An 11596-nucleotide genomic window follows, 5' to 3' on the forward strand; every position below is an offset into this window, starting at 1 on the left:
CAAGGCAGGTCTGGTACTTCAGCTTGACTTAAGGTAGACCACTGAATAATCCATGCCTCAGTAAGCCAACCAAATAAACTCTTAGATCCTTTCCTAACCTCTCAAGCTGAGACATTGAATGAAGAATCCATACTTAGTGGGCTTAAGTCAATAAACTCAGACTGATCCCATCTTACATTTCTTGCACATTTATCCCACACCCTCAGTAGCCATTCCCATACATATTCTGCAGGTTTCTGTCTGTACATGTTGGCAAAACCAAATAGGTCTTTTTGGATATAGTATACCATCTCCTCAATCACACTTTCTATTTCACCTTTTGGGCTTGCTTGGACTTGACTTTAGTTACAGGTCTAGCAGCAACAATGGGTGGTTGAGGCAGTTCCTGAGAGCAATCAGGAATGTCTTCCATGGCCTCTGCCTCAGACAATGATCCAGCAGGACTGGTATGGCTAGTCCCATCAAACTGAGAGGGAGGGAATAATGGTTTTACAGTAATCTGTTCAGATGGGAGGGATTCAACAGAATTTACAGGCTCCATATCCTGATCTTCCTGATTATCTGTCCATGTGTCCCCATTCCTGGTTTTAGGATCCCATTTTTTTTTTTTCCAATCAATGTCCTCACTTTAATATCAGACACCATTCTGGATTGGCAATGTAATTGGTGTTGTAATTCAGCCACCCTTACAATAAGACTCTGGGTTTGGTTTTCAGCAATATCAGCTCTGTTATTAGATATATAAGGCTTTCTTTCAGAGCACAACTGGAAGCACTGAGGTCTTCCACTGCAGCGCTTAAGCCAAGACTCAGCAGCTCTGAGCTCATCTCGCTCTTTCATCAGTTTGTCTAGTGTAAGTAGGACCAACCATTCAGCTTCCTTATAATCCTAATGCTGACAAAATTGCAGAAAAGTATCAAATGTCCAATCTCCCAGAGTGTCACTCTCACAAATACTTGATCTATTGGTGGTGCTATTTCACATATTAATGTTGCCACCTCGTGCCACAGGTTAGCAGGGTCCTCTTTACTAACAGACACAGGGTACTAGTGTTTTAAGATTAATCAAACTGGAGAACCAATTTAGGAAGCCCATCCTTATGATTTTCAATCTCTAGAACCACTCTCGGTACGCAATGTGTTAGACTGGGTTCTCTAGAGAAACAAAAACCAGTAAAGCTTATATATATATGTATGTTGTTGTTGTTGTTATGTGCCGTCGAGTCAAACCCAACTCATAGCGACCCCTCCTTGGGTTTCCGAGGCAGTATCACTACGGAAGTAGGATTGCCCAACCTTCCTTCCGAGGAGTGGCTGGTGGGTTTGAACCGCCAGCCGTCTGGTTAGCAGGCAAGTGTTTTAGCCACTATGCTACCAGAGCTCCCATATATATGTATAGGGAGATAAATTTATCTTAGAAAAATGGCTCACACACTTATAGAAGCTGGCAAGTCCAAAGTTCTTGGATCGAACGTCAAGCTGGTGGCTTTTCCTGACTCTTGCAACCACAGGGGCTGAGGAGCTCAAGGCTGGCAGGCAGTACACTGGCTGTTGACTCCAACGAATGATGAATCCAAGATCTCCAGGGTGAATGGTGGACTATTCACTCATGGACAGTTGTAGGCAGCACACAGAATCCTGATCCACAGAAGAATGTCTCTCTTCCCAGAATGTCCTTGGATATACTGGACGCAGGCCACACCCCTAGGGAATCTCCCTTTCAACAGATTTGCCACTCAGAACATAGTCATCTGATCCCATCATGGGAACAACTGCACCACAATAGCTCAAACCACACAGAATTGTTGTCCAGCCAAGTTGACACACAGCTTCAATTATCACAGTATTCAACATATTACTGACACTAAACTTGTTTATGCTAAAAAAAATTGGAAGATACATACCTGGCCAAGTGCCTAGAAGAGATCCATATCTGTGTCTGTTCCAAAGAAGTGTATATAGAATGCAGAAATTATCAAAACACATCATTAATGTCACATGCAAGTAAAATTTTTGGATGATAATTCAAAAACTTTTGGAGCATTACATCAACAACAAGCTGTTGGAAATTGAAACTGGATTCAGAAGAAGATATGGAATGAGGAATATCATTGCTAATGACTGAAAGAAAAGAATACCAGGATGATGTTTACCTTTGTTTTATTGACTATTCAAAGACATTTTACTGTGTGGATCATTATAAATTATGGATAACATTGAGAAGAATGGCAATTACAGAGCACTTAATTGTACTTGTGAGGAACCTGTATAAAGACCAAGAGATGGTTTGAAATCAGGAATGGAGTATGTCAGGGTTGTATCCTTTAACCATACATATTCAATCTATATACTGAGCAAATAGTCCCAGAAGCTGGAATTTTATGAAGAATGTGGCATGAGAATTGGAGGAAGACTCATTTAAAACTTGTGAAATGTAGATGACACAACCTTGCTGGCTGAAACTAAAGCACTTATTGATGAAGATCAGAGATGACAGCTTTCAGTATGGATTATACCTAAACATGCAGAAAACAAAAATCCTTATAACTGGACCAGTAAGCAACATCACAATAAATGGAGAAAAGATTGAAGTTTTCAGGAATTTCATTTTACTTGGATCCACAATCAACAATCATGGAAGCATCAGTCAAGAAATCAGGTGCCATACTGCACTAGACAGATCTACAAGAGACCTCTTTAAAGCATTAAAGAGCACAGATGTCACTTTGATGAAGGTGCACCTAACCCAAACCATGGTATTTTCAATAGCCTTATATACATGTGAAGGAGCTCTGGTAGCATAGTGCCTAAGGCATTTGACTCCTAACCAGAAGTCTGATGGTTCAAACCCACCAGCCACTCCTCAGAAGGAGGTTGGGCAATCTACTTCCGTAGTGATACCACCTCGGAAACCCAAGGAGGGGTCGCTAGAGTCGGATCTGATTTAATGGCAGTGAGTCTTTGAGTAGATGCATGTGTTAGCTGGATAATGCATAAGGAAGATTGAAGAATAATTGTTGTTGTTGTTGTGTGCTGTTGAGTCGGCCCCGACTCATAGCGACCCCTCCTTGGGTTTCCGAGGCAGTATCACTACGGAAGTAGGATTGCCCAACCTTTCCTTCCGAGGAGTGGCTAGTGGGTTTGAACCGCCAACCTTCTGGTTAGCAGTCAAGTGCTTTAGCCATTATGCTACCAGAGCTCCTGAAGAATAATTAATATCTTTGAATTGTGGTGGTGGTGAAGAATACAGAAAATACCATGGACTACTAGAGTGAGCAAACTGTTTTAGAAGAAGTACAATTGGAATGCTCGTTACAAGTGAGAATGGCGAGACTTTGTTTCACCTACTTTGGTCATGTTGTGAGAAGGGACCAGTCCCTGGAGAAGGATATCATGCTTGGTAGAGTAGAGGTCAGGGAAAAACTGGAAATACCTTCAGTGAGATGGATTGGCAAAGTGGCTGCAGTGATGGTCTCAAGTATAGCAAGGATTATGAGGATGGCACAGGACTGGGCAGTGTTTTATTGTGTTGTATGTAGGGTCACTATGAATTGGAGCTGACTGGACAGCACCTAACAATAGCATATTTAATGTTTATTAAACAAAGCAAATTGGAGTGATTTTTTAAGCATGTAACTAACAGCAAAACATCCTGTACTTTCTAAAACTCACGTTAGTAAAATAAGTGTACTTTCTATCTGAAAAGTGAAATTAAAATAAAGTCATGTTAGTGTTTTTGAATAATATAGTTTTTAAAATGTAAATAAATATATCATGAAAAGGTGCTTTATTTCAGTTATTCTGCAAAGATGTATTCCATTTAATTTTTGTGAAAATATAATTACTTTATATGATTTTATGCTTAGTGTAAGTTTCCAAAGCTAAAAATTTTCAATGATATATATTCAAGTGAAAATAATGTAGTGATATGATCATCATAGTAGGAATCCATCTTTTAATATGATTGTTAACATTTTTCAATGAATCATTTGCTTTAAGTTCAGAATCAAAAAACACTCTCTATAATCAGTTTAAATAATGAAGTAGATTGTTCTAATAGTAGAACTTCACATGAAGATATTGCATTGTTTTGCTCAGTATGTTCTTTTTTAACCCAGAGATGATACAGTCTGTTGATTTCATACTCCTTTCATAATATGCAATATAGATTAAATCATTTGTAAACCCTGAATATGTTTTATTGATCTGTATTTCTGCCCCAAAGAAAAGAACTCATTTCAAATGACTTATACTCTCCCTCACTCCTTTCCTTCCTTCTTTCCTCCCTCTCTCCATCCTTCTCTCTCTTCTTATCTTTCTCTGTCTCTCTTTCTTTTCTCTTTTTTTCTATAGACCTTTAGTGATTTTGAGATTGAGCAGCATCAAGAATGTGCATATGATCATTTGGAAGTATTTGACGGAGAAACGGAAAAATCACCAATTCTTGGACGACTATGTGGGAACAAGATACCAGAGCCCCTTGTAGCTACTGGAAATAAAATGTTTGTTCGCTTTGTTTCTGATGCATCAGTACAAAGAAAAGGCTTTCAAGCCACACATTCGACAGGTCAGCAAATTAAGGTCTTTCTTCTTTTTACTGACCATATTTCTTTCCCACTGAATGAGTACATTTGTTTCAGTAACAGCACACACATGAATCTCAAAGCCTAGCAGATTACATCTCACTTAACCACTGTGTGTAAATTTGCTGGACCATGCAGCAGTCTACCTAAATATCTTTGTACTTATTGAACATTTAGAAACAAACCCAATAGATTTTGTTCTTATTTATGATCAGTGCAGTATGTTCAAGTAAAACTATCTCTAAAACTTGATATAATTCATCTCATATTTACTTCAACAGTGATTTATATATCATTTAACAGATAGAAATCTATAGCTTGGTATTAAAAATATATTTTATCTAAAAGCCTACCAGGTTATGTAGCTTTAATATTAATATATTTTAAAAATCAAGTTTGGGATCTCTCTTTCTCTCTGCTTTGCTGAGCCTTATTTTTCTCTTTTTTTGTTATGTAACTCTGTTTCCTTAATTCCAAACTAAAATAGAAATTATTTCCACTGTCCTGGGATTCTTTAAGAAATAAAATAAAATTTAGTGGAACATAGAAACCAATAGGGAAAAATGTAGAAAAAAGTTGTTTATAACTTGGAGTCAATTTAGTAATAAATATAAAATATCTAGGGAATGTGCTTTTTTTTATTTAGTTTTTTAATAATTATTTAATAGTAGATATTTGCTAAAGTCATTTAGCTTATAGTGACACCTAGTGGTAATTGTTAGGCACAAACTTTTAGGACACTGGTGAGAGAAATTTATCTTGGTGTAAAATGTCATATAACATAATCTATCAATGAAACAATTTTAGTGCAATGTTTTTTATTAATATTTCTTTATTATATTTTCTTTCTTTTTGTTTCATTTTGTGTTAGTAATCTGAATTTTAACTATTCTATTTATTGTCCAATATTATTTTTCACTCCAGTACATTTTATTATGAGCATTTATATTGATTTATGTCAAATTCTGTTTGTGATAAAGTAGGTATTAGTTGCCAAGATAATCATCTGGTTTATATAAATAATTATTATACTTATATAAATAATAGAAATTACTTATTGTCCCAAAGGACACAAATGCTTTAGAGAAAAAACTTTCATGGGGCAAAGTTTCATACAAACCCTTGAAGGGATTTTCCACTCATTTGTCTTTATTGTGCATGCATTTTCCTCATTTCTTCTCTCATATATAAGGGGTTTTTGTTGTTATGTGCTATCGAGTCAAACTCGACTCATAGTGACCCCTCCTTGGGTTTCCGAGGCAGTATCTCTACGGAAGTACGTTGCTCAGCCTTCTAGTTAGCAGTCAAATGCCTTAGGCCCTATGTCACCAGAGCTTGCACTTCAAAATTACTTACATGTAAATTCTTATTTTTTAATTTTGTAACCACTTACATAGCTTAAAATTTTATTATTGTCCAGTATATTGACAAATTTGTAGCTCTTGACCTAGGTGTACTATTTCCTAGCTGTGAACTTTGGAAAAACTGATTTCTTTGGATCTCAGTTTCCTAACCTCATTATTTGCCACTGTAACTCCATGATTGCCTAGTTTGCCTGACTTCTGCCCATGCACACTGTTTGTAGCCTATGTATTATCATTAAAATTCCATTTATAGGGTCTAATTATATTATAACAGATGTATTGAGATCCTATGTATACCATGCACTGAACATTTTAGATGCATCCCTATACTTTACATTCACTGAACCTTCCAAAAACAATATAAAGTAAATATTATTATCTTCGTTTTGAAGATAAAGTAGTTGAAAATCTGGAGGACTGAGTAATTTATAGCAGTTTCATAAATTGTTTCAAAGCCTTAGATGTTAACCTAATTAGGACTGCCTCCAAAATTTTCCACTATAATATGTTTTCTCTTAATGCAAAATTTGGGGTTAGAAAGAAAAGCAATAAAGAATATCATTTATCACTATTATTTGAAGAAATACATAGAAGTTGAAGATTTCCTTATATAAGTTTTAAACAAAATTTCAGTTCAAAATGTATTAATTATTTCCTTTTGTCTCCCTGTTTAGTACATATCAATTTGATAACTACTCAGGTGAGAAAACTTAATGACATTTTGTTGGGCAATATGTGCCTGTGATATTGTTTAATCTAGTCCTCTCATTTCAGAAAAAAAGGAATCTGAGATTAACAAATTAAATGCCATTGAAACTTAGTGAAAATTGCAATTAGAGCCCTAGCTTCCAATTTCTGCTCAGTTGTTCTTGTAAAAATTTTTGGCATTACCTGCTTGGTTTTTTTTTTGTGTGTGTGTGTGTGTGTATGTGTGTTTGCTCTGGTAGCGTAGTATCTTAGGGCACTTGACTGCTAACCAGAAGACTAGAGGTTCAAACCTACCAGCCACTTCTGAGAAGGAAGGTTGGGCAATCTACTTCCGTAGTGATACTGCCTCGGAAACCCAAGGAGGGGTCGCTATGAGTCAGGTCTGACTCCACGGCACATAATAACAACAACAACATAAATTTTTACTCACACTTAATGAGCTCTCTTGAAATAGAACACTTTTTTACTAGCTGTAAATACTGAAATACTCTTATCATTGCCTGCTATTTATTTCTCCTCTAAGGTTTTTCTTTAGCAAGTTCATTTATTCCTAAATTTTTCATCAACTACTTGACTCTTTTTGTGAAGACATTGTAAGGTATTAGTAATTTACAAGGAAAAAGAAAAGCAAAACGATAAGGAATTCCTGCCTTCTGACAGCTTGTCATCTGTTAAACTGATTCCTATTTGTGTCTGAGTTTCTACTGCTATACATGAAGACGGCCAAGTCAAGGACACCATCTGTCCTTGCTGCATGTTTAAAGCATTTACTTATTAATTATTGCATTCTCAAATATGCACAGCTATTGTTGATATACCCTGAAGTGTATATTTAAATTTGTATTTTTTGTATATTTATATTTCTATGTACAATTTTAATGTTAGATACAAGAAAAATTTTTCACACTATAAATTTTGAAACCAGATGATACTAAATATTGCACTAATGTACCTTTATTATTACTTTTTCATTAGTAATAATGTCCATAAGATATGGATTTTATTGCAGTCTTTTTTTTTTTCCTCTGAGAGTTGGTCCACATTCTAAATCTAAACTTATTTTAATTAGGCAAAAATCATATTACAGCAGCCTTAAGTAAACTAATTTAAGAAAACACACTTTTCAGGAAAAAATAAAATATACCGTCTTTTCTCAGAGGCTATATGGTACAGAAAGAAAAAATGTAGACTGAGCATAATTTTTTCAAAAGGTGGCATTGTCTTTGGTAGGGCATCTTTCTGGTAGCATGAAAAAGTCATACTACTTGTCGATAACATTTAACAATCAAGTAATACATTATTAAGCACCTTTAAAAAGGAAATCATTTTGATCTAACTCAATTAAATTAGAATACACACTAAAAGCACTTACAGGTCAAGTTACAGGTCCTCTACTGGACCTTAATATTTGACCAGGAGATAAACAAACATCCTCTAAATTAGAATGAAGGCTATTCCCAGGCTTTTCTTCTCTTCTTCTTGTTACCTTTCTCACTTAGCTTCATTTTCCATTCCCAGAATTCTGTAGAAGACTCTTTGGCAGCTCATAAAGTACTTGCCAACAACTGATATAAAAACAGTATTTCTGAAGTGCTACATGAGAGCATTTATATTTTTCTGACTTGGTAAATAAATAAGGATATTAGTCATAGAAAATTTGTTTATAGTATTTACAGATCTTCTTTTAAAGGAGATGCTTTAAATGTTATATTGACTATGTTTTGAAGAATAGACTCAGGACTTCTCAAAAACACACTGAAGCAATTGCCCTCCTGTTGCCTATTATTTTCTGCTCATGGAATTAATCTTAGGGCATATTAAAATCACACCTCTTGTGTATATAATATTCAAATGCTTATCCTTAAAAATTATCCTATTGACTATATTCTTTCATTTTTTTATGATTGAAAAATTAATTACAGATTTATTAGTTGAAGCAGTGATCTTTTGGAAATGCGAATAAACTAAAACAGTGACACTTTTTGAAACACTTTAAATCACCCTTAAATGTAGTTTAAATCATTTGTTTTTGTAGAAGTTTTCAATTACATCCAATAATAACATCTTACAGTAGTTTTCTGATTCACAAAGGCTTTGGGAAATCTCATCTCCAATTCTGTCCAAATACTTTGTTTCATCCTTTATTTTGTTGCAAGCCAGGGCTGGTGAAAATTGTCTCTTCTGGATCTCGTCTTTGTTTTGCTTTCTTAGAAACTTCCAAACAGGGTTTCAATCACATATTTCTGTTAAAGAGGCACTAATTTATATATTATATTTGAATTCAGAAATATTTTTCATAAAGTATTTGATTGGGCTTGAAAAATATAACTCTTCTCATTCTGATAACACACTAATAGTTTTGAAAATTGTTTTCAAATATCTGGCTTTTCATTACATACCTGAGTGAATCCTCAGAAGTACAGATTATTGTATTTAGATCTTCTCATTAGAAAATAATAGTAATAATGATACCTCACACTAAATGGCTTTTTCTAGAGGCCAAGCATCTTTTAAGCATTTTTCATATATTAACTCATTCACTTCTAGATCCTATGTTGTGAGTACTATGTATTATTATCCTCATTTTAGAAATAAAGTATGTACAAAAAATCTCACAGCTGACAAAGGGCATAGCTAGGATTTGGACACAGACAATTGGGCTGTGGATATGTATCATAAAGAGACGACAGTGGTTCTTGGATTTAATGGGATAAGAGACTTCCACAGTGAGAAAAGGAGGATACTTGGCTTTAAGTTTGTGGGATGCTAAAGATGATATCTCAAGACTGATTGGGACACAGCATTGGTTCTAAGTACTGGCTTTTGCTCTTGATAATGCAGGATGTACCATTTACTATCTGGTAATTGTTGCTAACAACTGCTGTGGAGTCACCCTATCTTATGCATCCCTGTGATAGATGTAGATTGAAGCCTCATGATCCGTAGAGTTTTTATGGACTGATTTTCAGAAGTAGATCACCAGGCTTTCCTTCCTAGTCCATCTTACTCTGGACACTCTGGTGAAATCTTTTCAGCCTAATAACAGCACACAAGCCTCCACTAATAGATGGATGGGCCTATGCATGAGTTACATTGGCTGAGAGTCAGATCTGGATCTCCCACGTGGAAAGGAGAAATTCTACTGTTGAGCTTTGAATGGCTCTGCTACCTAGTACACATAAGGAAATGTAAATTGATCATGTAATGCAGCCCTATTGGGAAATGATTCATGTGATTGAAACACTATTTGGAAGTTTTTGGTATGTTGGCTAAAATGGACTGGTTTTGGCCATTTTGAATCAGACAAGCATATGATCTACTATACCAGGAATGAAAAATTGAAGAGGAATGGTGTGGCATTCATCCTCACAAAGAATGTTTCAAGTTCTATCCTGAAGTACAATGCTGTTGGTGATAGGGTAATATCCATACACTTACAAGGAAGACCGGTTAATACTACTATTATTCAGGTTAATGCACCAACCACCAAGGCGAAGATAAAGAAATTGAAGATTTTTAGCAACTTCTGCAGTCTGAAATTGACCAAACATTCAATCTAGATGTGTTGATTATCACTGGTGACTGGAATGCAAAAGTTAGAAACCAAGAAGAATCACTGGTAATTTGAAAATATGGCCTTGATGACAGAAATAATGCCAGAGATTGTATGATAGAATTTTGCAAGACCAATGACTTATTTATTGAAAATACCTTTTTTCAACAACACAAACAATGGCAGCTATAAACAGGGACTTCACCAGGTGGAGTACACAGGAATCAGATCAACTACATGTGTGGAAAGAAGTGATGGAAAAGCTTAATATCTTCAGCCAAAACAAGGCCAGGAGTTGACTGTGGAATAGACCATCAATGACTCATATGCAAGTTCAAGTTGAAGCTTGAGAAGTCAATGAGAGCCAAAATATGACCTTGACTATATCCCTGCTGAATTAGGAGACCATCTAAAGATTAGATTTGATGCACTAAACACCAATGACCAAAAGCCAGATGAATTGTGCTATGACATCAAGAACATCATCCAAGAAGAAAGCAAAAGGTTGTTAAAAAGACAAGAAAGAAAGAAAAGACAAAAATGGACATCAGAAGAAACCCTGAAACTTGTTCTTGAATGGAGAGTAGCTAAATCAAATGGAAGAAATGACACAATAAAATAGTTGAACAGAAACTGTCAAGCATAACCCAAAAGGCACAAATAGCAGAAGAGAAACTAGAAGTATGGAACCTCCTAAAAGTTAAATTTTTATGTGCTTCCAAAGACTTCTCCAAAAGAGTCAAAAGAGAACCTCCAGATTGGGAAAAATATTTGACAATGACACAGCAGACAGGAACTTATCTCTAGAATTTATAGAAAACTCCAACACCTCAACAGCAAAATGACAAATAATCCAATTGAAAAATGAGCAGAGGACACGTGAATAGTCCCTTCACCAAAGAGAATATTCAGGCAGCCAACAAACATATGAGGAAATGCTCACGATCATTAGCCATTAGAGAGATGCAAATCAAAACAATAATGGGATGCCATCTCACCCCAGCACTAATGGCAAAGTTCAACAAGACAGAAAATAACAAAAGCTGGTAAGGATGCGGAGAGATTAGGACTCTCATATGCTTCTGGTGGAACTGTAAAATGATATAACCACTGTAGAAAGCAGTATGGTGATTCCTTAAAAAGTTGGAATTAGGAATACCATTTGACCCAGCCATTACATTACTAGGTATATATCCTAAAGAAGTGAGAACCAGAACAAGAACTGATATATGCACACCCATGTTCATTGCAGTACTATTTACAGTAGCCCAAAGATAGAAACAACCTAGGTGCCTTTCAACAAAAGAATGGATAACCACATTATGATACATACACACAATGGAATACTATGCGATCCTAAAGAATAACATAAAATCTGCAAAAAAACAC

At 35.5% G+C, this 11596-nt stretch overlaps 1 protein-coding gene across 1 annotated transcript in view; it reads left to right on the plus strand.

Moving 5' to 3' along the window:
* The window catches only part of TLL1 (tolloid like 1), a 381362-nt gene that overhangs the window by 363030 nt on the left and 6736 nt on the right, over positions 1-11596 (plus strand). The window contains exon 19 of the mRNA XM_007954208.2: positions 4353-4566. Coding sequence (XP_007952399.1) covers positions 4353-4566 — 214 coding nt within the window. The remainder of the gene's footprint in view (positions 1-4352; positions 4567-11596) is intronic.

This window comes from Orycteropus afer, unplaced genomic scaffold (assembly GCF_000298275.1).
Source record: "Orycteropus afer afer isolate SDZICR_OR568_19922 unplaced genomic scaffold, OryAfe1.0 scaffold00443, whole genome shotgun sequence".
In the NCBI taxonomy this organism is placed as follows: domain Eukaryota; kingdom Metazoa; phylum Chordata; class Mammalia; order Tubulidentata; family Orycteropodidae; genus Orycteropus; species Orycteropus afer.